The following is a 27,519-nucleotide window of genomic DNA, read 5'->3' on the forward strand; positions in this document are numbered from 1 at the left end:
GTCAAAGCTTAGCTACTTTTTTTTTTTTACATTCCGAGTGTTCCATGAAATCTAATGTGCACATGGCCCAGAGGCTGTGAATGTTCAATGAAGCTGTAAGTTTCATTTCTCACAGTGTCAAATTACAGAAAAGAGCAATACGGAGCAGCTCTATAATCTACCTGGAGGGTCAAATTGAATTTTACATGTAGGTAGGCAGAAGAGTTTCATGTGGATTTCCTCCCCACCCCCACCAAAAAAAAAAGCAGCCATGGAAGACTGTGATCACAATGGAAGAGCAGCAGGCGAGGGGCTGCTTAACCCTTTCTCAGGGTCCTCTGCCCACAATCAAACCCTCTTCCCCAACTGTTTTTGCTCATGTGGGGGAATTTTTTTTAAAGAAAGAAAATGTGCAATAAGACCAGCACCAGCAGTTGGTACTTCAAAGAGGCTGGGGGAAGAGACTGGCCATCATTGCTCTCCCCAACATTTGCCTTTTGCTTCTGCCGGTCTCCTCTGGAGTAAAGGATATGGGAGCCAGCTGTATGTCATCTAGCCTGGTAAGAACTGAACTGAATTTAAGCCAGATGCGTAGGAGTGTGCATCTGTGTACAGTGGTACCTCAGGTTACAGACGCTTCAGGTTACAGACTCCACTAACCCAGAAATAGTACCTCGGGTTAAGAACTTTGCTTCAGGATGAGAAGAGAAATCATGCGGTGACAGTGGGAGGTCCCATTAGCTAAAGTGGTACCTCAGGTTAAGAACAGTTTCAGGTTAAGAATGGACCTCCAGAACGAATTAAGTTCTTAACCCGAGGTACCACTGTACTTAAGCCTAGATTATGGTGTGGTTGTAATTGTTTGCTAAATGATTTATTTTTTTCATTTTCAAATCTACTGACGTGCTCTATGTTTTGTACAGTGATACCTCGGGTTAAGTACTTAATTCGTTCCGGAGGTCTGTTCTTAACCTGAAACTCTTCTTAACCTGAAGCACCACTTTAGCTAATGGGGCCTCCTGCTGCTGCCGCGCCGCCGGAGCACGATTTCTGTTCTCATCCTGAAGCAAAGTTCTTAACCCGAGGTACTATTTCTGGGTTAGCGGAGTCTGTAACCTGAAGTGTATGTAACCTGAAGCGCATGTAACCCGAGGTACCACTGTAAATTATTTTCTGTCAGAGGCTTGTCTTCACCTGGTATCTTGTATGTATCTGCAAAATAACATTGTTCAGGGGCATTGTGGGAAATTCAAAGGGTGGCTAGACAAAGCCACCTAGCACTGCTCAGATTAGAGTGCTGCCGTTGCAATCACATAAGCCCAGCCAGGGCCCACGGACAGGTGATCTTAACATAGGGAGCTGCCTTATGATGACTGAATCAGACCATTGGGTCCATCTAGCACAATATTGTCCATACTGACTGGCAGCAGCTCCTCAGGGTTTCAAGGCTGGGGTCTCTCCAAGTGCCATCTGGAGATGATGGGGATTGAACCTTGTACCTTCTGTATCCAATTCTGGTGCTTTACCCCTGACCTAAGGCAGAGGTAGCCACCAGTGGCTCTCCAAAAAATATATGAAGCCCCAAATGTAGCCTTTACTCATACAGGACTTGCTCCATCCCCTTGATCTTTACGGTTGTCGTTTTCTGAACCGTTTCTCAACAATACGCTTTTCAAGGTATTCTCTCCCCCCCCCATCAAACTGATGCCTTTCATATGTTTTGGACTACAGGTCCCATCAGCCAGTGGGGTGGAGTTGTTATTAACTTTCAGAATTTGTTAAGGGCAGAAGGCATCTCGCAAAGTTGCTGTGTGGACAGTAATATAACACTTGGGTGTAAAGCTCTCAGGGTTTATGAATGGTTTTGCAATGGAATATTTAACCAGAGAATGAAATTAATTTCCTTTATAGAAGCAAAGGGGGGGAGGGTGGATACGAAAAAAAAATCCTTCATTAATAAAATCAGACTGGTAAGTATTGCTCCTAAGCCCTCAATCTGAGCAAAGTATCAGGCAGCCTCATTATACTGGTAGTGTCATTTTGAAAATCTCTTCGAATGTGGATTTCTGCCGTGGTTTAAAGACCGAAATTAAATTTATTCAGCCAGTCTGCCAGAGCAAGGTCAGTTTTTTCTCTCTTCCTCTGTGTGTGTGTTTTTAAAATACTATTCGGATGTAAATGTCACATCCATTTTGGAGGCTACTCATAATCTGGGCCATATACATTATGTAAGGTTTCCATGGCAACAGTTTCTCTGAGGGGAAACCTAGCTGTCTGCAGTTTCCACAGAAACTGCTCCCTGCTGAGACAGGTGCCTCGGAGGGAAAGGGAAGGGAAGTGGAATGAGAAGGATCACGTGACCTCTGCAGCATACAGGCGCTGTAGCAGATGCAACGGTGCGCTTCCTCCCTCCTCCTCCTCCTTCCTCACCTCTCTCCCTTGCAAGGATTTTGGGTGGGGAGGTCTCCCGCCCCCTGCATCCTGTAATGCACATCTCTTGATCCCAAGACCTTGGGCCTATATGGAGGTGGTCCTGATTTGGAAATGCCACTCACCCCGCGGACACTGAATCCGGGCACTTCAGCCTTTCAGGTCCAGCCTTTCCAGAGTCACTTTGCATGGGAACATTTCACTGGTAAATGAAAACTCTCTTTTTTTTTTTACTTCCTTTTCTTTAAAAAGCTGGAAAACAGAGGAAGGGGGTGGGGTGGGGAAGCCCGTTCTCCGGATTATTCTTTTGCTCAGCGATCCTAGTTCCATTTAAATTAATGGGCTAAGAAATACGAGGTGCATTTTTGTGTGTTTTTTGGCCCTGGTGAATCCAGGGTGTTAATGTGTCTTAAAATAACAGGGTGTGAAATAACGATTCCAAGAGATATGACTATGATAACCCTTTCATTAAAAAAAAGCATAGCACCGTTTTATAGCTATAGTTAAGAAGGAGGCGGGGAGGACTATATTGTGGCATTCATGGGAGTCTTAGTGCTGGCATAACTGCAGATTAACATGCAGCCTGTTTCATCGTCTGCTGTCACCTCTTTTCCTCTTTATGGGGAAAACAGCCTGACATGGTTATTAAATCTGGCAGCTGGGTTGTGCACGCAGAGCATGTAAGAGAATGAGTGGCTTTCAGAGAGCAGCCTCTGTTTTTCGCTGCTCCTGGGCTTGAGAGACGGTTCAAAAGGCTCTTTCTCTTCTTTGTAATTACTAATCGGTGGATCACTGCACAAGTATTCGCAAACAATTGCAAATGTAAGTATTCTTGGCTTGGCTTGTTTGCTGCTTTCAGGTTGCCAATTAAGGGTAGGGGTTTCGGGGGGGTGGGGTTGGTTTTGTTTTTACTGCAGTGTTCTAGTTGAAAGAGCAACAAGATGAAAGCCAAAGACCAAATCGGGCAGGAATGTTTCTTTGTAGGAATGAAGTGACTTTACATTGAATGGTTAAAGGACGTGGGGAGACAGAGATTGGTGGCTAGGGAAGTCCTGTTTTGCAGTTGCTAGTGACTGCAGGTTTTCTGTGAGAGGTAAAATCAGAATCTCAAGTATTTATTTCTTTTACCATGCTTGCTTTAAAGTGTTACATCTAGAGAGATGTAAGGAACTACTTATTCCTCGAAACAACGGTTTGTTTGTTTTTTTGTTAATCTGGCATCCCTGGTTAATTTTTAAGAAATAAACCCAAACCTGTAGCTGAGAAATTTTGCAGGTATCTGTTTGGAATAGCTGGAGCAGGGTGTGTTAAACCTGCTAGAAAGGAAAACAGCAATACCAGCAAAATGCTGAGAAACACCTTTCTTCTTTTTTTTTTTAAAAAAATAGCCTTTTGTAATGTAGAAAGATGATCTTTTATTGCCTTTGAAGCATAAAATACTGAAAATTTTTAAGCTTCAGGGTTTTCTCAGTGCTGAAGGCTTAGATTTTTTTCCTGACATTCTTTTCCCATTCTTTAAAATATGCATTTCATACCTAATCAAGTTATTTCACTTTTTCCTTTTAATATATAAGACTGCAGAAATGTGGGCTTTGGGAATATAACTTTCCAACTCTCATTCTGTTATAAATAAAACTTGCATAAGAAAAAAAAGGTGCAACTGGTATTATGCATACTCAAATCAGATAATTGCATGAGAAATGCCTGCCGTTTCCAGTCTGTCTGAGTTGTCATGTCTCGTTTGTTTATTTCCAGGATGTGTTATTTACTAGAGATTCAGTCACGGTATCCCATTTCTATCTATGTAGCAATTTTGTTACTGCAATTCTTTCACATGCTTGTTATAGGAGGGAAGCGTGAAGAGACTAAAAGGCTGCTTATGTCTCAATTTGGGTGTTCCTTTAAATGGCTTGGGAAATGGTTTACATGCTACCTTCCCATCTCCTTTTTCCAACTTGTAATAATCATAGTTTTATGTAACCTCAGAAATAGACAATTACTCTATAGGCAACTGTGGTTACTGTTAACTTCCAAACCATGGTTTGCAAACACACTTAAAACCATGGGTTGGACTGCTTAGCACTAACTATAGTTTACTGAATCCTAATGTCTTGGCAACCTGGTTTATTGCAAGTACAGAAATGGAGAAGAGAAACTGCATGGGAAAGGAGGGATGGATTCAATGTTCTGTATCACTGAAATTGAGCCTGTTCTGCTGTTCCAGGCAAAAGCACACATGCATTCCCTGTTTTACTGCAGTGAAATTGGAATGCTGTGCATTTGTTTCTGTGTAACCTGGAAAGCTGTGTTCTGTATAAAAATATAGCTTGGCATCCCAACAAGCTAAATGCAGTTTGGAAATGCTCTGCTTTTTCCTTTTTCCTGAAATAGCCACACCCTGTTTCACTATCTGTGAAAATGATTTTATTTGGTGACAACTGACGGGTTTCAGTTTCCCCCAGGGTGCTTTGTTAACAAACCAACTGCTGAGACAAGTGGTTTCAAGGGCAATATCCATCGCAAAAAAATAAAATAAAATGGAATATGATGCCATTGGGCACCATGCGTGCATGGTGAAGGAAGGAGATTTCCCAGCTGGGAAAGGTGCCTGGTGGAAAATGTCTAATCCAGGATCAGGCTGGATTAAAGTCTCGCATTTAGAAATATGACGGCATTTTTTAAATCAAAAGGATTATCATTAAGCTATAATGAATTTGACTTTAATGTTGTTGCATGGGGTGGTTTTGAAAAATGGCTAAAAGTTGAGACATTTAAGATTCCAAATACGTGATGGCTTGTGCTGCCTTTTCAACTATGCTTCATATTGTATCTAACATCTAGTGGTTAAGAGCCAAAAAGAAAGGCAATCTGCATGGAAGCAATGTTCTCTCTTAAGAAAATCTGGTCCATAATTTGCGTAGCTCACTGACTTCCTTTGGTTGCTTAAATATGTAAAAATGGCACTTTGTGCATGTCCAGATGCAATCTGTTGTTAGTTCACTAGTTCCATTTAAGCAAATGTCAGGATCAGAGTCCTGGCTGCAAATTGACCCTAATAGGGTCCTTGGCTGCTCACTTGCTCTTTGTAGCCTGGGGAACCCCACCCACATTCCACTTTTGCCCAGCTATGATCAGCCATCATCAGGGGACAGGATAGCTGTTCTCATGCTGCTAATCAGCCATCTTTTTAACACATTGTGGTAAGCTTTTGCTTCCAATCCTGCCAAAATCAGTGGGGAAAGGTGGGTGTGGGTGGGAAGGTTGTGGGTGGGTGGGTGTCTGGGTGTGAGAGAGAGGTGTGATGGCAGCACTCGTCACCACTATTGGTGATATCCACATGTCTGTGGCATCCAAACACCCATTCACTGCTGGATATGGTCCTCGAGTTCAAAAAGGTTGCCCATCCCTGGCAAAAGCTTAGTGAAAAGTGCTACAAAATCTGGGCTGTGATTCTGTTTTGTTTATTTATTGCTGAATGCATGAAATGAGATGTCCTGTTTTTAAAATGCTTCTCTGAGACAGGGCTTTGCTTTTTGTCTCATGTAGTGAGCTGTTTGATTCAGACGTCATTGTCCAAATGCTATCAGTTAAGCTAAGGGTTGGCCAAGAACATGAGGGGGGGGGGAGAGGAAACAGGCCCCCTCCAGTCAAGGTGTGCAACAGTGTCCAAGGGAACACAGTGTTGGGAACACAGGAAGTGATCATCTACTCAGTTGGACGTTTGGTACAGCTACGTCAGTATTGTCATCGCTGAGTGGCAGTGATTCTCCAGGGGTTCAAGTGTGAGTCTTTTACATCTCTACCTGGAGACACAAGAAACTGAACTGGGGACATTTTGCACGGGATAAAACCCTCTCTGTCACCTGCTGCTACCAGTCAGTCTTGAGGATACTGTGCTAGTTGAACCAATGTTCATCCTACGTTTACCTGAGACAGCAAATCCCACAAGCACCTCCCTGTCCCATCCTGGCAGTCAGTACAATAATAAATAATGCAGTAATAATTTGTTGCACTTTCATGATACCCAAAATCTGATTGTTTGCTGCACTTTCACTATACTCCTTGGTATGTTCCATTATGCACATAGATTCATAGAATTGTTGAATTGGAAGGGACCATTTGGGTCATCTAGTCCAACCCCCTGCAATTCAGGAATATTTCACCCACTCGAAATCATGACCCAAAGATGCTCTACTGACTGAGCTGTGTTCTGGTTGTTGTTTTTTAATATCACAGTAGTGGTGGTCTGTAGACCAATGCAAAAGGGCTGGGAGTATCTGTTCCTCTGCAATTGAACCAGCTTGAAACAAAAAACCCAAACAGTTATATTTCACAGAAGATTATACTGAGAAGTAGGAATGAAAAATGCTATGTCAGAATGAATTGTGAAAACTGGAAAGCCCTAGGTGGCCATGGATTTCAGACAATACTTTAGCCTACAGATAAAATTTAAATTAGTAATCAGTTACTGTCCAGGCACTAGGTAATTAGTATGCAAAAGCTAACCAGTGATGCTTAAAACTGGTTAAGGACTTAAATGAAACAATGCCCAATATGGATTCACATGGACAGATTCCTTCTGTAACATATTCTTGAACTGCAAGCAAATTTCTGCCTTTGGGTACAGAAAATGGTTTCTTCTAAAGCAAAATTTGCCGTCTTATACTTTCCAGCTCATCCTATTTCTTTGCTGAGGTGGGCAATGTCATTTAGTAAAAAACCGCTGTTGCAGTTTGAAGACAGATTTTTTAAAATATGCTTTAAAGTCTATTAAAAAAAGTCAAGATGATCAAAAGGCCATTTTAAAGCAGCAGGGTAAGGCATGTAACATAGCTTCCTTGTGTAAGGCCAGCTGTGAACACCACTACATGGGCTTTATCAGCCATGAAACACAGTACTTAGGAATCAATAAGTATTGATGAGAAAAGAAGCAATTATTTACAGCGTAATTACAGAGATGCTGGTGGTAGTTCCGTTTAGTGCTGACCTTGACATTTTGGGCATGGAGGAAAATAAATAATTGCCTCTAATTCAGGGGTGGCCAACTCCCAAGAGACTGCAATCTACTCACAGTTAAAAACTGGCAGTGATCTACCCCTTTTTTGGGGTTCAGGTCAAAGTTGTTGAGCTTCTTTTTTTTAGGAAGGAGTTAAAGTGTTGGACATGAAAATGTGAACAGAAAGAAATTGCATTGAGTCAATGTTTTAAATAAAATTGAACATTTACCCCCCCCCCCTTTCTTCACCAAGTACAGCTATTCTTGTATGGTATGGTATCTTTTGTTCACTCTGTATATTGTGCAAATTGCACTGCCATTCAAGTCTGCTATTGGGGTTGATGATGGCTGCGTTCAAACAGCACTTTATTCCTTTTTCACAATGTTTCTTTACGTGATAATTTCCACGTTTAACATGCTCTTTCACATAACACAAACGCCACTTCTGGGAAACTGGCAGAATCTACCTGAAGTTTAGCACTAATTTCTGTGTTATTTGCTTGCGGAAAATTGCAAGAGTTTTGCATTGTAATTTCACCTAACAAAATTTTGGGTGTACGTGGAATACATGGCTTCCCTGCCATTTTAAAATTTAGCGCAATGTGGTGGCATGTCGATCAAAAGCCACAGTTCCATAATACAACAGATAATGCAGTGTAAAAGGAACATAGAACTGTTTGCATTATAATCAGGAAGAAAAATGCAATAAACCCCATGTCTAAATGCACCCTAGGCGAGCACCCTTGAGGCAAACAGGAATGCACAGTTTTTCGTTGTTTTACCCTTTGTATACTTCATAACATCCCCAAAGGGCCTAAACCTGTTTTCAAAAACTCTCACACTGTTTAAGCCTCTGGAATAGGGACTAGAAGGAAAATCATAGCTCAGTAGTAGGGTATCTGTTGTTCATGGTGGTAGGTCCCGTGTTGACTCTCCAGGTAGGGCTGGGAGAAAACCTCAGAGAGCTGCTGCCGTTCAGTGCAGACAGTACTAGGCTAGATGGACCAATGGCTTGAGTTAGCATAAGGCAGCTTCCTATGTTCCTAACAGGGATGGGGACCTTTAGGCCCTCCAGATGGTTTGGACCTCAGTCCCCATCATCGTTGATCATTCAACATATTGGTACTCCAAAATGTATTGAGGACCCCTGGTTGGAGAAGGCTGAGGTCAGTCCTTCCTCTCCCACAGCCCCAATTCCAATTGGCTGTATTATGAGAAGAATTGATGTGGGGTGAGCCAGCTACGGGTGTCCCATGTAACATAGTTTGGTGACCTGCTCAACTGAGCTAGAGTTTTCTAACACTCTGCACCTGAGGAAATTGGCCTGGCAAGTTAGGTTCTAATGTGGATCTTCATTCTTCCTCCCAGGTTTCATTTCTAGAGCAGCTTCCGCTACCTGATCTGCTATGCTGATGATGGGAGAGAGCATATCTCGGAAAGGAGGCCATGGCTCAGTTCTTACATAGCAACAAGCCATGTTTAATAGCTCTTTGGGTTTGAATAACATGCTACTGCGCACTGTCTGATCATTCCTGCTTTGATCCCTTCTCCCCTCAGTCCCGGCCCAGCACAAACCTTGAAGACTTTGTTTGTTTGTTTTTTTGTCTGAATCTGAAATTGTGTTTTTTTCCTTCTGAAGTTCAGCAAGTCATGATTTGTTCTTGGCTTGGCCAGCAGATATCCATTCTGTTTGCCTCCAAAAACCTCTATAATTCAGATGTGCAAGTCATCAAACTAGATTTTTATGTGGGACATTCCTACTTAGATCATCCTGGTTCTCCTAAAGCCATGGAGAGGGGCCTGATTTGGATAGGAAGGAGAGTTTAACCCTTTGCAACTTCTAAAGTTTGAGTCTCTTTCCCTATGTGCTTTCCTGCCCACAGCTAATATCAGCTGTTTATGGATGATGGAGGAGGAGAGGCCTTCTCTCTTCTCTCTTACCCACCACCAGCTGCTTTAGGAGAAGGAAATGACATGGGAAGATCCAATCATGGTGTAGTGGTTAAGGTGTTGGACTAGGACCTCCTGGGAGAGACCAGGGTTCAAATCTCCACTCAACCATGAAGCTCATTGGGTCACCATATTTCAGACTGACCTACCTCACAGTATTTTTGTGAGGATAATACGGAGAGGGAGGGAGAGCTATATACACTATCTTTATCTCTTCGAAAGAAAAGTGGGATGTAAAATGGGAAAAACCCCAAGCATAATTTTTGAAACAGCCCTTAGTTATTTCAGTTTATTTGCGTTTTCAAGGGAGCATTTGAAACGTGTTTTCCATTTTTGTTACCGTGTGTGCAAAGCATATATGCAAACACATTCTGGTGTTGTTGGCTTGCCTGCTTCCACCAAACAAACACTGCAGTAATAAAATCTCAGCTGAGGAGAAATTGATAAAGAGCACAAACGGCACGTGGATGGTACCAGAAACTCCAGATGACATTTTGCAAAATATTTGCTGAAAGGTTTTATTGTTGTGGTTAACAATTGCTGGTCCTTAGACACGCCAAGCAATGATACACAGTGGAGTCTCTCTTTTCCCACACTTGGTGTGTCCAGTCTTTTCCATGGACACCATTTGTTTTCAATCAATTTAGCAATTATAATCAAGCAGAACACCCACCAGCAGACAGAATGAAATGCAGAATAATAGCTCTGCCTCTGTGTTGGGCATAACAACCTTTCCGTAGGGAGTGGGGGGCGGGGGAGAGACATAAAATCTGACAAAAGTTTGAGTCTTGGAGATAAGATGTAGCACATTTGCAGTATAGTATACAGGGAAACTCGAATTGTTTATGTAGTTAAACCTGTTGAATTAGAAGCCTGCCTGGAGCATCAGGCTCCTATCAGCACTGGGAATTCATGGGAATTGGGTTGAGTGATGAAAGGACATCTGATGTGCACAAACCATACAGCCCAGCTTTAGAGCAGCTACTGAAATGTTTGAGTGCCACCAACTGATTGCACCAAATCATTTTCAGAAACTCTGGTTTTTACCTTGCTAGCCCAGAGATGTAGAACCTCAGACCCAGGGACCAAATGTGGCCCTCCAGACTTCTCTGTCAGGTCTCCAAAACACTCACCAGGCCAAACACCCTTTAATGGGTCCACGCCCCATTTTTGCATGACTGGAATGCAACCTTGAAAGCTGATAGTTTCTCCTGATTGTCTGGATGAAGGACAGAAAGGGGCAGATGTAGAAACTCACCTGCTGTACAAAGGTAGATTTTATGTTTGTTGCTCCACCGCCTGTTGCCTCTGCCCACCCACCACTGATATGTATTTTCCACAGAAAATATCCCACTTCATATCTTTATTGGCAACAGTGAATAGATGCATGTTACAAACACAGTGTTAGGCAAGCTTGACAGTTCCAAAGTTTTTATCTCTATTAACTACAAGTAAAATAAGCATGCAAGATAAGATCGCTCTCTGGGGCATAAAAAAATAATTCTATTTTTTCCCCTAATGCAAATTACTCTCTGCAAATTACTCCAATTTGCACTGGAGAATTTCCCAGAAAACCCACGTTACTGACGCAATTTTATAATAATGGCAAATATTTGCCAAATGCAAATATCTGTGCACCTCTTCTTTCCCAGTTAAGCTCTGAATATATACTGGTAGCCACTGCTTGAACAGCTCACTGCTTTAATTATAAACACTTCAAAGGAACATGTTTCTAAATTAAACATGTGAAAGATCTCTTCCCTTCTCCCCTAATAATTGGTGGTGTTTGGCTGATCATTGATAATAGTTTTGATTTGTAATTTGATAGGCATGTTTCAAGATTATGAGAAGTGCATATAAGTATGAGAAAGTTAGCCTAGGAAAAGGAAAGGCTTCTTTTAAATTTTAGTATTGATATTCTGGATGAAGAAATGGATCTTGTTTGTCAGCCCCCCAGAGCTTGTATTACTAGTGATCTCTGTTAATAGCATGACAGCACCAGCAAAGCCCCTTTAACATTCAGAACAAGGTCTTTCATAGGATTTTGACCCAATTATTGTTTGTTAGATCTGAAGGCCACCTTTTCCAAACAGTTGTTCCATATAGCAGTATGGTATTTTTATAGTTCATCATCAGTCCAGGATTTCTGTGGTGCTACATCAGAGGTCGGCAGCCTAAGGCACATGGGCCGGTTCTGGCCCATGAGCTTCCTGGAACCGGCCCACGGCCGTTCTGTGGATTGGCGTGGGGATTCCCTGCTTTTTTTTCCCTCGCCGCAGGGACCGACTTCCGGGTTGGAAGAGCGCCAGAAATAGCGTGTGTGCACGGGTGCTCCTCCGTCCCGGAAGTGTGCCAGAGCGTGTGCACATGCGTACGGGCTCTCCTCATGGAAGAGCGCTGAAAATAGCTTGAGTGCACGCATGGGCACACACAGGTGCACATGCTCTGGCCCACCGAGAGGTCTGCCAGGCAGTGGACCAGCCTAGGCTCAAAAAACCCCTGTGCTGTTGACCCCTGTGCTACATGGTAGTTTAAGAATGATTGTTGCATTTCCTGCATAGTGACACTGAACTATCTTGGAAGTAGGTACCATTATGTTCAATGTGACTTACCTACATAAGTAAGTGTGCAGTCTAAAGCAGTGTTTCCCAGCTGGGGACCATATGGCCTCCCCCCCCCCCCAGCACAGCTATAGACATTCCCACACCCATGTTTCTGCCATTGAATAATACAGTGGTACCTCGGGTTAAGAACTTAATTTGTTCCAGAGGTCTGTTCTTAACCTGAAACTGTTTTTAACCTGAAGCACCACTTTAGCTAATGGGGCCTCCTGCTGCCGCCGCGCTGCCACTGTGCGATTTCTGTTCTCATCCTGAAGCAAAGTTCTTAACCTGAGGTACTATTTCTGGGTTAGTGGATTCTGTAACCTGAAGCGTCTGTAACCCAAGGTACCACTGTACTTTCACTTAGACTAATGCCATCATCTTCTTAATATCTTATAAGTCAAAGGCAATACTGTAGCTTACTAGTTTGCATTGCAGTAAGGCTTCAGGTTAAACCATGGTATGCAGTATTAATGTAGTAGCAGACCTGATGCTAGCAACTGGGCAACTGACCAAGTATCCACTCAATCCTGGCAAGGGGTCCAGATTCCTATAATCCTCCTCCTCCTCCTCCTCCTGCTGCTGCTGTTCTGTAGCAAACTAGTATTGAAGATACATAGTTCTGTATGAACAGAAAGACTAGAGGACAGCATATGGAGAATCTGGAAATTAAAGAATACTCATTTCGATGATCTAAAAACTTGATTGGACAACATATTTCAGCGTAACAGCAACTGTTATATCCTTAGCAGTTTTATCACAAAGAAATATGACTCTCTTCATGGTAAACAGTATCTACAGCAAAATATTGGCTCTTAATGGCCCTTGAAGTTACATGCATGGACAACCCTATGGATTGTTGTAGCTTTTATGATCAAATGTATGCTGTGTCCTTTGTAAATGGTATAGAAATTAGTATTAGCATTATTTAAAATGCTCTGCAAAAATACAGGAACCACATGCCAAGGAAAACAGTAGCTGCTGAAGTTTCCGCTTGCCTTGTGGTATAGGGATCCTTGCCAGAATTCAAGATGGCATACTTGCTTCCTTAAGGCATTCTGACCAGGAAAAATATTATTAGGATCATGTCCATTAAAATAATATGCATCATTTCAGTGTTCAAATTGCTTCACATGCATACTACAACAGTCCTGAGAGGCAGGTCAGGAATATGACTTCCATATAGCTTAAAGCCACCTTGTGAATTTGTGATATGACATGAAATCTGAACCTTCAGCCCCCTGGATCACAGTTCATTCTTATTCACTTCACTGAAAGCAGCTGTGTAGAAGGCCCCTATACAGATTTCAAGGCTAGTTCTCTCCTTGTTGCCCTCCGCTCTCACCATGTATTTAAGACACTTATTTTCACCCCTTTTCACAAGGACCTCAGCCTGGTATAGAATCACAGACGCAGGTGGCGCTGTTGTCGAAACCACTGAACCTCTGGGGCTTGCCGATCAGAAGGTTGGTGGTTTGAATCCCTACAACGGAGTGAGCTCCCATTGCTCTATCTCAGCTCCTGCCAACTGAGCAGTTCAAAAGCACACCAGTGCGAGTAAATAAATAGGTACCGCTGTGGTGGGAAGGTAAACAACGTTTCAGTGCACTCTGGTTTCCTTCACAGTGTTCTGTTGCGCCAGAAGCGGTTTAGTCATGCTGGCCACATGACTCGGAAAGCTGGCTGTGGACAAACACCAGCTCCCTCGGCCTGAAAGCGAGATGAGCGCTGCCACCTCATAGTTGCCTTTGACTGGACTTAACCATCCAGGGGTCCTTTACCTTTACCTTTTTATAGAATCACAGAACTGTAGAGTTGGAAGGGGCCACATCTAGTCTAACCCCCTGCAGTGCAGGAACCAGTCACCCAAAGTGGAGCTCAAACCCACAACCCTGAGATTAAGGGTCCATTTTCACCTCCTTTTTATTCTCACAAGAGCCCTTTGAGGTTGGCTAAGCTGGCGTGCCTGGTGTGCTCTGGTCCATGGGGTCACGAAGAGTCGGACACAACAACAACAGGCTGAGAAATAATGGCAAGCCAATTTTGTAGGGAAATGACCCCAAGATCATCTTGGTGGTCCTATATCATGCTGCTTTTAAAAGGTAAAGGGACCTCTGACCATTAGGTCCAGTCGTGACCGACTCTGGGGTTGTGGCACGCATCTCGCTTTATTGGCCAATGGAGCCGGCATACAACTTCCAGGTCATGTGGCCAGCATGACTAAGCCACTTCTGCTGAACCAGAGCAGTGCACGGAAATGCCGTTTACCTTCCCGCAGGAGCGGTACCTATTTATCTAATTGCACTTTGACGTGCTTTCGAACTGCTAGGTTGATAGGAGCAGGGACCGAACGACGGGAGCTTACCCCATTGCGAGGATTCGAACCATCGACCTTCTGATCGGCAAGTCCTAGGCTCTGTGGTTTAACCCACAGCGCCACCCGCGGTGCAAGATAAATTTCTCCAAAATTTTGCTCTGTGTGTGTGTGTGTTTATTTATCATAAAAGCAGGACCAAACTAAACAATATGTGGTGGCTTGTGAGCTTTCAGCACACACAGCAAACATGTGCTTTTTCCTGGAGTGCCTTATTGATACATATTTTCCCCTGGTCTAAGCATTCCTCCCCCCCTGCCCTGTTCAGCTGTGAGCACTCCCAGCACAGTTAGTTTTCCCTTGTCAGCTTTTCTCACTGCCCCACTCTCCTCTTTAAGAATGAAACACAATATCTTAACCAAACAGATACCGAAGAGGCTCATCATTGGCTGGCACTGTCCCCCGATAGCACGGGTCCCGCCTCTTTGGTTGTGCTGACAAGCTGTTTATGTTTTTGCAAGGCCACCCTTTAACTCAGCCTCCTGGTGGTTATAATGGGACCAATTGTCTGAATGCTGCAGGGAGCAGGCTTCTCTCTTCGAAAGAGGCTGCATTTCAGTGCCTGGAAGGACATAATGGAACGCCTGTAAGTAAGCTCCTAACTGTCCCACCTTTTAGAGGAAAAAAATATATATATCCTAGGATTACAGAAAATCCTTATTTAGTACAGTTCTTGTGTTTGATTCAAAAAAGTATTGTGTGTGTGTGTGTGTGTGTGTGTGTGTGTGTGTGTATTTGGGAAGGAAGGTTGAATCTTTTGAACAGCAGCTACTTTGTATTCAGCGACATGCTTCTGAGGACTCTATTCATACCTCGAATGAGAGTGAGATCATCCTGGAGAGGAACAGAAACAGATGGAACAACTTGCGGGATAAGGTTAACCAGACAAACTTGTTGAAGAAGATCTTTTAAGACTTTTTTTAAGAAGCATAACTATGACTTGATTCTCCTCTAAGTGCTTCTTATTAAAACATATATTAAGCTGCAGAAATTCATCTGAAAATAGAGAAGATGCGAGGTGGGAGGTGGGATACTGAACACCCTTCTTTGAAAACAATGTTTTTAGAAAGAGGCATGCTGTAGTGTAGAACACAATGCTTCAGAAAAGTGCTAAGCAAGTGCTGTCGGTTCTCCAAGATGTATTTCTAGGAATAAATAGGTTGTGCTCTGCGGTGTCTGAATAACTGGTCTGCCTATTCAGCTGAAGCATTTTCAAGCTAACAGAATGGAAGAACGAATTAAGCACCCCAGCCTCCATGGACAAGTTATGGAACAAATTTTAGCCTCTAGATAAAATGGTAGAATTAATAGAAAACTTTAAATAAGTTATTGTATAGGCATGAAGTACTTCTAAAGAGGCTCCTCAAAACCCAATGCTGGAATGGTAAACTTCACTATATTACCACCAGTATCAGTTGTGGGAACTGATTTTAGCACAGTGTCACTCAATTCCTGAATCATAAAGACCCCGTTTTCTAAATAGAGAAGATAAAGAGATAGCAGGTAAACGACGTCTCCTAGGCTGCAAGGGATGTAATTAACTTTTATAACTTCAACAACTGATATCTTGCCTTGCCTTTCATTTAATTGAAAAATTCCTCCCAACAGTCTCTTCTAATAAGGAGTAAATTTCCTGAGGGAGTTTGCTTTGGTTAAAAGAACTACCCAAACTTCATAAAGCGATCAGACATGCAAAATATCAGGTGAAGCCACCAAGAAAGCAGACTCTTCTTGTTCTGGCAGTTCCCTGCGCTTTTAACAGCTGCGTTACAGGCTAACATTTAATAGCTGCAGCTTTCCAAGTGATGAGTGAAACATCACCTGTTGAATTTCCATCAGCCACCGAAGGTGTTAGAATAACAATAGTCTTGCTAGGAAAAGAAATGGAAGAGCTCTCCAGAGAAATCTTCTTAAGCATCCTTGCATTTCAATTTCATAATATTTTATGTAGTATCTAATATGTCAGATGCTACTTAGAAAGAGAAAGTCCTTATTGAAAACACACTACAGTGGTACCTCGGGTTACAGATGCTTCAGGTTACAGATGCTTCAGGTAACAGACTCCGCTAACCCAGAAATAGTACCTCGGGTTAAGAACTTTGCTTCAGGATGACAACAGAAATTGTACTCCAGCGGTGAGGCGGCAGCGGAATGCCCCATTAGCTAAACTGGTGTTTCAGGTTAAGAACAGTTTCAGGTTAAGAACAGACCTCCAGAACAAATTAAGTACTTAACCTGAGGTACCACTATAATAACTTTTGCTTATGTTTTGAGATATCTCCCAAAAGAAGGCTCTGGGTGTAACTTACTTGCATATGGTAATATTAGTCCAATATTTGTTGGAATATTTTGGAGTAGCTGTTGGAATATTTAATACATGTTACAATATTTTTCCTCCAAAAAACATATTACCCTAAGTTACATATATTTCCCAGGTTGCTTTCCCTCTGGAGCAGGAATGGGCATTCTGCAGCCCTCCAGATGTTGCTGGACTCAATTCTCATTATGCTTGACCACCGTAGGCTGATGGGAGCTGGGGTCCAACAACAGCTGTAGAGCCACATGTTTCTGACCCTAATCTAGTCCTGCTGTCTTTGCCAGTTGAACCAGAGCTTTCTCTGTCTCTGCCATCTGTAACTGCGGCAGCCACTACAACATGTATTTAAACATTTATACTGACAAGAATGGAGACAGACCTAGGGAAAGAGAATCTGATAAGGATCGTTTCAAAATTCATTGGCAGCAGTCCTATTTGTTAGCACACCAGCAAATAAACCTGTACACTTTTCTGTTCTTAAATAAATGAACATCTTTTTTTAGTATCTTTTAGCCTGGAATGTCAACATTGTTAATAGAAAGTGGCTATCACAATTTAGTGGGACGTGGATGGCACTGTGGGTTAAACCACAGAGCCTAGGACTTGCCAATCAGAAGGTTGACGGTTTGAATCCCTGCAATGGGGTGAGCTCCCGTTGCTTGGTCCCTGCTCCTGCCAACCTAGCAGTTCGAAAGCACATAAAAGCACAAGTAGATAAATAGGTACCGCTCTGGTGGGAAGGTAAACGGCGTTTCCGTGTGCTGCTCTGGTTCTCCAGAAGCGGCTTAGTCATGCTGGCCATATGACCCGGAAGCTGTACGCCGGCTCCTTCGGCCAATAAAGTGAGATGACCTAATGGTCAGGGGTCCCTTTACCTTTACTATCACAATTTAGTACATGTGGGAAATGCAAAAATGGGTCTACATATCACCTGGGAAATTTGCCTAAAGCACACCTCTCTCTTTGTGCTAATCTGATAGAAGGCCCTAAAGCAGGGGTAGGTAATGTGATGCCTTCTAGATATTTTGGACAACAGTTCCCACCTTTGCTGACTTTTGGCCACAAGGGCAGAGGCTGACTGGAGTTGGGGTCCAAAGTATCTGAAGGGCACCTAGGCACCCCTGTCCTGAAGCTTTGAAGGAAAATGTCAACTTTTCCATCTCCTGCAATTCTGTGTCACCTCTGCAGCACTGGCACCAAAGTGTTGTCTACTTTTCTGGGTTCCCAGTGTTAGTGTGAGGGTGTAAAATACTTTCCTTAGTCAAAAGAAGTTCCGTTCTAAAGATGTTCTCTGCGGTGTCTTTCAGGAGTAAGTCAGCCAAGTGGATTTGCCCCTTAATGCTGCTTTCACTGTTATCTTGATTACAAACCTTTTGGCCTGTGGAGACATGTGTGGTTTTAACTATGGAAAGGCGGCATACTAATAAAATGATGATGATGACGAGTTGGGATGAAAATCCTTCCTATATTAGCCACCGAAGCTGCTGCATCATGCCCAGATGGAGGTCAGAAAAGCAAGCCCATTTCCTTTATATCCTTTTACTGAAGTTATGGCTGCTTTCAGCAAGCTTTTGTTGTACATACTGTAATCAGAAACTGCTAGTGGCTCATATAACCACCCACACACACACACACACATTTCATTTCATTTCATTTCTTAAAATAGGATGTACTAAGAGTGATCCTCCGATCCAACCTAACATCTGTAGTTTGACTTCTTCCAGTTATCCAAACAGAACTCTGGATGGTCTTATATATGTGAACGACCTATAACCCGGCTTCTAAATTATCGCTACCCTGTCAAGGATGAGTTGGCAGCCCAGGGAGGAATGCCTTTATCCTTACCCTTCCTTCCTCTTTATATCTTCTCCTGTCCTTTTCTCTGCTCCTTGGTGATATTTAGGATTGGCAAGAGAGATTTTCTTTCACTAGAATAATCTGCAGTTGTGTGAGCTATATTTAGAATAGTGTTCAAGGCATAAAAGAGTATAGCTTAAAAATAATTTTTTTAAACTTGATTATGTCTGGGTACATAGTTAAGAACGTGCCTACCCAGTCTTCATTGACTATCAACTGATGATGTGTGATAAGACTCTCATAAATCAGCCACCATATTGGAGGGCATCCATATTGCCTCATAGTATCTTGAAGACAGTACTTTTCAATGAAAGCACTTCCTGTGTTCAGACAATGAAGCTGCAATTCTGTACCCAGGTTCTTAGGTGGAAGACTCATAGAACTAAATGGCTTACTTTTGAGTAAATGTCTAGTGGATGGTGCTGTAAGAGTAATGGTGTGATGGGGTGCTGTTTATGTGCATGTGTGAATTGGGCTCTTCAGATGAAAAATAGGAAAGCATGGCAAATAACGAGGATAACTCTTATGACTCGTGGTTTGAGTATATAAAGTTAGGAAAAGCTAATCCTGGGCTCACTCAAAACTGCGCTGAGGGTGTGTGCAAGGAATAAACTGAGATTGCAAAGCCATTGTTTGCTTCCAGTTTCACTACTGCACTCAGATGACAGATAATGCGCTAATTTGGTGCTGTAGAGTTAAATCGGGAGGGGTTGGAATGCAAACTAATCTGATGGGCTTTGAGCTACAGTTGCTGATTTGAGCTGGGCCACCTGTGTTTATTCTGCCAGTCCGTGATCTGCGGTTTGGACTAGCAGATGGCAGCACAAAGATCTGCACGAAGCCCCTGTCTGGCTTGAAAGTGAGCATGCTTCACTTTCAGTGTGTGTGTGTGTGTGTGTGTGTGTGTGTTGTTTGGCCGCTTTCTGCACATCTGCATGCAAATCTCCACGTAGAAACTGACTGAACTGTGTCAAAATTCTGCACAATTATGTTGGGTCTGCATGTGCCAGGCCAGCTGGAAGGAATAATATTGTGACAGGGCTTCCTGTGACAGTTCTAATGCCCCACCTGGGTCAGCTGGTGTCATTGCAGTGAATTGTATGATCTGCAGCTAGGGGGATGTGGTGTTTGCAAGCTTCACTCTCTCCTCTGTGATTACATCAGACTATGAATCAGGTCAGCTGGAGCCGCGCTGGAGGGTGTGCGGGATTTAGCTTTCTGAGTAAGCTTCTGTCATCCTGGCATTTTGACCAGTTTGAAACGTGGTGTGTAGGCCATGCACTTGATCCCTCTCAGCATGAATTTCATTTGTTCTTTCAGTTCCCTCCCGCCCCTCCCCCAGCATGGTTTGCCAGGCATAGAGACTTGCATACTGATACAAAACTGGAGGCAGGCTGTGGATGTGTATTGGGTCTGGTTGTAGGAATATATTCATTGCCACTGGTGAGATCTAATGCTGCTTTCAAGGTGCACTGCTGAAATTCTAAGATATATTTCCCTGACAGTCAGCTAAACATGCAGTCTTCTTTTGAAGCGATGTGGTTTTCTTTTTAAAGAAATGCAGGTTTGAAACGGACATGTACTTAAACTTGTGAAATTCTACTGACAACCGGATAGAATGTGCCTTTGTGTTCCTGATAGAAGAACTGGTGTGTGAACGGTCTGGTTGTTTAACACAATAAATTCTACCACTAGAAGAACTCTTGAGTAAATAAGTTTTAACCATATTGTTTGCTTTTTCTCCTTTTCCATTTTCACTACATCACTGGTACACGTCAAAAGTGGTGGCAGCCTTTTAATTTGTAGAATTTTGAGATAATGTCATAATATTCCGTATATCCCACCATGGAATAGTGGAGCAATGGTATTTAGAAGGAAGTTCTTACTGGGTGTGGTTTCTTTACTGGTTAAGTTTTACTACAACTCCTTGCATTAATTTTCATTACGAAGCTTCTGTTGAAGTGTTAGAAATCTCAGCAGAAGTGTGTTCCTAACAGCAATTCTGCTGTGTTGATGCAGGAGTGTGAAAGATGAGAGAGGGAGGGAAGGAGAGGGAGGGAGGGGGGAAGGAACATAGTGCCCCTCCCCCAAAGTTTGTTTTGGGAGGAGAGGGTGTTGGCCGTGTGTGAGGTCAACAGCTGGCATTTTGATAGCTTTCTGCCAGCAGAACATCTATTTTAGAATTTCAGTCATTGCAGTTCGAGAGTACAGAATACCAGCTTGACAGTTACAAAAAGGAAAAAGGACTTTTGCCCAGTTCTGTATGTCAGGAGTTGTCCGGCTGTCGGAAGAGATTGTGGGATGCTGTGTAAGCTGGAAGAGCCATGAGAAAGAAAACAAATATTTCCTGATTTTTATTTATTTATTTTTTTAAAAATCCTGGCTCAATGCCAGGCTTCTTGCTTGTGAAATGTGGAAAAGTGTCTTTATTAGAAGAGGAATGTAGTCAAATTTTCCAGGAGAAAAAACATAATTGCTTTTAAACAACTCTTTTTAAGTTGGTTCATCATTTCTTGTTTCCTGTTGTGCGTGTTTTTAAACCAAACCCAAGCGTGGTAACCCCCCTTCTATTTCTTTTGGTGGAAAGAAGATGTTCAACAGATAAGGTACGTCAGCAAACTGGAAGTGCGAGATTATTTTTTTAAAAAAAAGTTTATTGCATTTTAAATGTTAGGAAATGATTCCATGTCTGCTGAGTGTGGAAGTAGTGACTTTATTTAAAGGTGTTTGATCTGCTTTTGTCTTTGTGCAGTTATTCAATAACACCTTATTACTTAGGCTAGGTGTTTGGATCTCAAATGATAAGCACATAATAGGATTATAGGCATACATGATGGAAATAACAGAGAGAGGTGGGGGAAAGAAGGTTTTGGTGTTCTCATGTGTTTGGATCAGAAGTTTTTTTAAAAAAACATCTGTGAGCACATTACATAGTCTTAACGACATTTGTAAATTAACTGCTTGCGTTAACCTTATTGTACAAGCGGTAATATTATTGCAGATGGCAACTGGAAACTGTGGTCATTCATTGAAAGTTGACAATACTTGAATCAGGTGAAGTCAGTGAGTGAGAAACCCCAAGTTTCTGATATTCACAGTTAACAGTTAATATAATTTGTAATGTTCTAGGGACCTGTGAGGGTTTTTTTAAAAAAAAAAACCTGCATTTTTTTTGTTTAGCCAAAATGTGACCTTATAAGCAATTTACAAAGACTAGGCCTTTAGAAAACTTAGGCTCATTTGAGATTGCAGTGGGGGGTGGAGCTGTCTTATCCGGCCAGATGTAAAGGTTAAGCGATTGTTATGACGAGTGTCATTATTGCTTGTTATAAAGAATGTGTGAAACTACTGTGGTGCATTGCTATGCAATCGCTTATCACAGGAATGCTTCCTTTTATCATGCCAAATCATTACCCATCCTTGGGAACCAAACTAGGAGGTAGATATGCTTATCACAGTCTTCCCTATTCTATTTTATCACAGTCTGCTTCTCCTGTTTACACAACTTTGGAAATCACTTTTGGTTTCTTTTCAAGCACACACTGAAAGCTCATTACTAGAAGAGAATGAAACATGAGGTGGGGCTGGATGGTTTCAGGAAGGTCTATTTATGCACATTTAATAGGGAGTGAGGCCTAGACCAGATACTGTTTTCAGCTGCATGGCAGCTACTGTATCATGGCTGCTTCTCCCAGAGGTGTAGTAAGGTCAGGTGGTACCCAGTGTGAAATCTCCCCCATTGCAATTTTTGAGCTTTTTTTTAGGGAGCGTTGGTCACGAAACAGATACGCCTGCAGATCACACAAATCCGACGAACGATTACATAAAACCGTGTCAGTTCCACCAGCCGGGGGTACAAGCACTGCCCACTGGGGCTGCCAATGATGCCCACCGATCACAAAAATACGACCACTGATTGCATAAAACTGCCTGCCGTGGATGTGAGCGCCACCTGCCGGGGTGGTGGTGCCAGGCTGATCACTCGGCGTATTTGCGTGATCAGTGGGCGGATTTTCACAACAACGATCACACCAATCGCAAAAATCTGGAGCGGACTGTATCCCCATCCCCTTGCAACACCTGTGGCTTCTCTCCTCCCACTGAAGACCATGTGTCACATGAATGGGGTTAACTTAATGGTCAAGTCTAATGGTCAGGTTTCAGTAAATATGCAGCTTCCCCCCCCCAACTTTGAAGGTGCAGAAGTAGGTGGAAGCTGCAGTGGCAGTTGTGTGGTGATCCCCACAACCTTCCCAGCTCCAAAGATTGAAGGAAAACTGGGAGTGTTATGGCAAGGCAAAGTGCACTGGCCATGGGATTAGCATGCCTTCAAGCAGTGGCGTCCATCAGGGGCAATTCACCCCTTTTCCACCCAGTTTGGCACACAACCCACACATTTGCGTGCACACACACACACACACACACTGGCTGGGAGCCTCAATGACGTCCCTCTGGCGGATTCACTCAGGGCAAAGAACTCCACTAGTTCCCATCCCCCAGGTAGCCATGGCACTGCGTCCATGTTGGTATATTTCTCTCGTTGCCTGGCTGGGAAAGGCAAGTGAGGAGTAGAGATTACTTTGCATTGATAGAGACAAAAATTGTAATCATGTTCAGCCACCTTGTGTGATTGGGAATAGTGACATTACTGCCGTCTCCATACCAAGTAATGTGTGTGAACTGGGCCTGACTGTGCTATACTTTGCATGCTTGGTCAGAAGTGAGTCACACTATTTCCAATTGCTGCAAGTTGCATTAAACTTACTAGTCCTTTTCAGTGCAGTGGTACCTCGGGTTACAGATGCTTCGGGTTACAAACTCCACTAACCAGGAAGTGGTTGCTCCAGGTTAAGAACTTTGCCCCAGGATAAGAATGGAAATTGCATGCCAGCGGCACAGCAGCAGCAGGAGGCCCCATTAGCGAAAGCACGCCTCAGGTCAAGAACTGTTTCAGGTTAAGAACGGACCTCTGAAACGAATTAAGTTCTTAACCTGAGGTATCACTGTATACAGTACTAGGTTAGTGTTGCACTATTAAAATTGAGATTTCCCCACATTATCTCCTTTTTAGCCCAATTCATCTCCATTTCACTTACTAGTGAAATGCTTTCAAATGTGATTAGAAGAGCTGGCATAATAACTGATACAAGAACAATACAGCATTCACAAAATTATTGGCCTGGCTTACATTTTTGCAACAAGACTTTATGAAAAACCAAGCGATATGGTGACATAAATACAGAGATTAAGCCTATTTTGTCTTTCAAGAACTTAACATAGTACAGAAATGGTACCCTGCCGTTGACATTTGCACACACTTGGGCACAGAGGAGGTTGGAGTGCATCTCCATGTGAAAGGAAGAGGAACCCCCAACATTCACACTGTCAGTCCCAAGCACACAGAGGTTTCTGGAATAAGTAAACCAAACCTGTTAGATTCAGAGTCCCAGGTGGTTATGATGAATAACCCAATGGATGTGAAGGCAAATGTCTCAGTTTAAGCCTGGAATCCTCAGACTCTAATGCTCAGCCATCTAAAGTGAAGAAAACTACCAAAGCCTTCTGAATGGTACTTGGCATTGCGTTAGGAATTGTTACACTGGGTGAGTGATATATATTTTTGTATATCTATTGCAGTGTGTTGTCTTTAGCCCTCGTCTTAATTTAGCTATGCTTAATCTCAGGACATGCAAAATATGCAGGATGCATCTAGAACTTCCTGTCCCAGCTGCTGGTTTTATTACTTGGGTGAGTTTATAAACAAGCAAGCATGATTCTTTCTTTGATGCTCTAATGTCTTGGGAGGCATCAGATGACAAAAGGCTCATAGTCTGCCCTGGTTTTCCATGACAGGAAAACAAATTGGAGAATTGTAGAGTTGGAAGCCAGCTGAATGTCAAGTAATCATCTGCCTTTTCAGGAGTCACCTTTTAATTCCAATCTGCAGCATGGAATTCACTTTGGATTTCCTGCTGCATCATCCTGCCTCTCAGATTCATAGTGGTGATGGTTTGTGAGCAATATACCAGTTGTAGACAAATTATCCCCTGTGTCCTTTCTGCTATTAAAATAGTCTCCTGTTCCAAGAATGAATGCCATTGTTTGTCAATGTTATACTATCATGTATCACAATGACAGAGCATTAAATATATATAATTACCTCCTGGTTTATTTCTTCTTCTTCATCTCACTTTGGACTCTGAATTGGAGCCTATATAATTGGCATGACTACCTATTCTGGTTATTTTATATCCGTACATAAGATACGTATAGAGAGAACTAGTTAGATTTTGCTTTACTGAGAAACTAAATAGTTGTTGCTTTTACCTTGCTTGCTGACCTAGCCTCTGAACTAGTTTACAGACCCAGTAAACAAAACCAGAAAGTGTGTGCCTAACCTTAGAACTGTGACATGTAGTGTAGCTTTGGGCTGCTTGTTTGCTAATGGTATCAGTTTTCATCTGGGAGGTGGGTTGGCTCTCATTCATGTGGAGTGGAGTGGAAGAGTCCTATTTTTAATGACTGCTGTTGGCCTTTTGCCGTAACGTTGGAATCTGGGTTGCCTTAACTAGTTCACTGTGCCTTGCTGTTTTTGAAAGTTCCAGAGCACTAATGTAACATGTACTTTGGTCTTTGACATGGGTCCAAATTAGTCTTTGACATGGGTCCAAATTAATATTGCCCTCAAGCGCTTCAGTTGGAGAACAGCCTTTACCAAAGGTGTCATGGGCTTTGAAGACACTCGAACTCAGGACGCAAGGGAGAAACGTGCTTGTCAAATCCACACTGTGATCAGCTCCCACCCAGAAACCAATGTCCCCACTGTGGAAGGACGTGTGGATCCAGAACTGGCCTCCACAGTCACTTACGGACTCATTGTTAAAACCGTGTTTATGGAAGACAATCTTACTCGGCTACGAGTGATCGCCAAATAATTTTCCCAACCCTTATTTTCTACTTGGTAGTATCCTACTCAAGTAACTGGTCTTTGAACTCTCAGTACTATCAAGTGACTGTATTACCTAGCATCCTGGGTATTTTGGGTCATAGCATATGTCATTAGGCAACTCAAAATGCTTTACAAACAAGCATTTCCAGAAAGCCACGCAAGTCTTGCTACCATGCCAAAACTTGGTGTTTCAAACTTTATGCAATGATTTTCTGCCTCGCGGGATGCTTCACTGTTTGGTATGTCCACAAATAATTCACAGAGCTAGGAAGATTGCTGAATATTGCTGGAAGGAATAGGGCAGGAGGGAGATTTTTGAATATCCCTCTTCCTCTCCCCCAGCTTTAGGAATAGAAACACTTATTGTATTCAATCCTTACATAGCAACTTTCTTTCCTGATCTGTGCACCCAGCTCATCACCCAAGTTGATGGTGTAACCCTAAATGGGATTAGCTCTCACTAGCCATATGCTTCTGGAATCCCTACTGGTTGTGTGGGATGCAAAGCACGTTCAGTATTCCAACAGAGTCCTCCTGCAGGAAGGCAAATCCCTAAGCTTGAGAAAAGCGTGCCTAAACAATCAGTGTATATGCATTGGTGGTTGTGGGGTGTGGGGTTTCATTTCTTTTTTCTTTGGAGATAGAACATAGTCACTAATACAGACATACCTCGGCTTACAGACGCTTCAGGTTGCGTGTTTTCAGGTTACGCACTGCGCCGAACCCGGGAGTACTGGAACGGGTTACTTCGGGTTACTTACTAAATTGTGCTTTGCGCATGCGCAGAAGTGCCGAATTGCGACCTGCGCATGCGCAGACGTGGCACTGCGGGTTGCAAATGCTGCGGGTTGCAAATGCTGCGGGTTGTGAATATGCCTCCCGCACAGATCACGTTTGCAACCCAAGTGTCCACTGTATAGTGTGAATAATTATAATTGTGCCTGCAAAATAAATGAAAGAATGTGTTATTTATGGGAGGCCGGACTGTATTTTGAAAAAAAGAAAGAAAAAAAGAACAAATTCCTATGCCCCACAAATAACCCAGAGATGCATTTTAAATAAAAGCACACATTCTACTCATGTAAAAAACACGCTGATTCCCGGACTGTCCACAAGCCGGATTTAGAAGGCGATTGGGCCAGATCTAGCCCTCGGACTTTAGTTTGCCTACCCATGCTTTAGGGAGTTCCCATTGGAATTTGCTGTCAGTGAGTGTAGCTTACAAGAGAACAATTGGGAGCTCATTTTAATCTCCCAACTTTGTAGCCGTCTCCTAACCGCCCTCTCACCTAGTGCCACAGGTTTCAGGAAAATTGCCTCATGGGACAAATTAGGACCTGTGCCATGCCTCATTAGACCCACAGGCTAGAAATTGGGGAAGCAAATCTGAGAAGCACAAAAGCAGGGGAGGAAATGAAAGTCCCACTTCATTCTTGAAATTTCATATAGCCTTGGATACAGCTCATTGTTTCTGTTTTCCTTGCTCAATTTGGTTGAGTACTTGCCAAAAGGAACTTTAAAAAATGTTTTTTTTATATAATTGGCAAATACTTTGTGTTCACATTAGGCTACTTAAATTTGGGGTCCTGAGACAAGGCAACCTGTGCATGACTTTAATAATAATAATAATAAATAATAATAATAAGTAGCAGCAGCAGCAACAACAACAACTTTATGATGAAGTTGAATAGACTCAAGTCTTATTTGCTGTCTCTGCGTTGAGAAATATTAGTGATTTCAGGGGATGCTTCTGGTACTTAGAAATTTAGTACACTTTGGGGCAGATTGGTGACCTCATCTCATTCTGCACATTGCACATTAAGCAGATACAAAAGGATTCTCGCATTAAGCATGGGGGGTCATGATATAAAAATATAAGCAGCAGGGAGAGGCTGGTTAGAAATTTCTCCCTCTCTCATTTTCATTGATTACATCCCATTAAAAACCAATAACCCTTCCAAATAAATGTGTGTTGAATCAGAGCATCAGTACTGGATCTATACTTCAGTTTTGGGAGAAAAATACTTACGTGTGTTTTTTGCTGCTGAACCAGAATGGTAGCTT

At 42.7% G+C, this 27,519-nt stretch overlaps 1 protein-coding gene across 4 annotated transcripts in view; it reads left to right on the forward strand.

Annotated features, from left to right (window-relative positions):
• Nucleotides 1-2,323: 2,323 nt before the first annotated feature.
• Nucleotides 2,324-27,519, forward strand: part of TRIM2 (tripartite motif containing 2) — a 53,244-nt gene continuing 28,048 nt past the window's right edge. Inside the window, exon 1 of one of the 4 annotated variants that reach the window (XM_083457286.1) lies at nt 2,324-2,614. Coding sequence is in view for 1 of the 4 variants with exons in the window: in XM_083457284.1 (XP_083313410.1) it covers nt 14,781-14,918 (138 nt within the window). In the remaining 3 variants the exon portion in view is untranslated. Of the gene's footprint in view, nt 2,615-2,942; nt 3,232-14,608; nt 14,919-19,262; nt 21,113-27,519 lie in introns of those variants that run through there. The other 3 variants (XM_083457288.1, XM_083457284.1, XM_083457285.1) reach the window with 3 other exon arrangements.

The sequence above is a fragment of the Podarcis tiliguerta genome (assembly GCF_965153285.1).
Source record: "Podarcis tiliguerta genome assembly, chromosome: 9".
Lineage (NCBI taxonomy): Eukaryota > Metazoa > Chordata > Lepidosauria > Squamata > Lacertidae > Podarcis > Podarcis tiliguerta.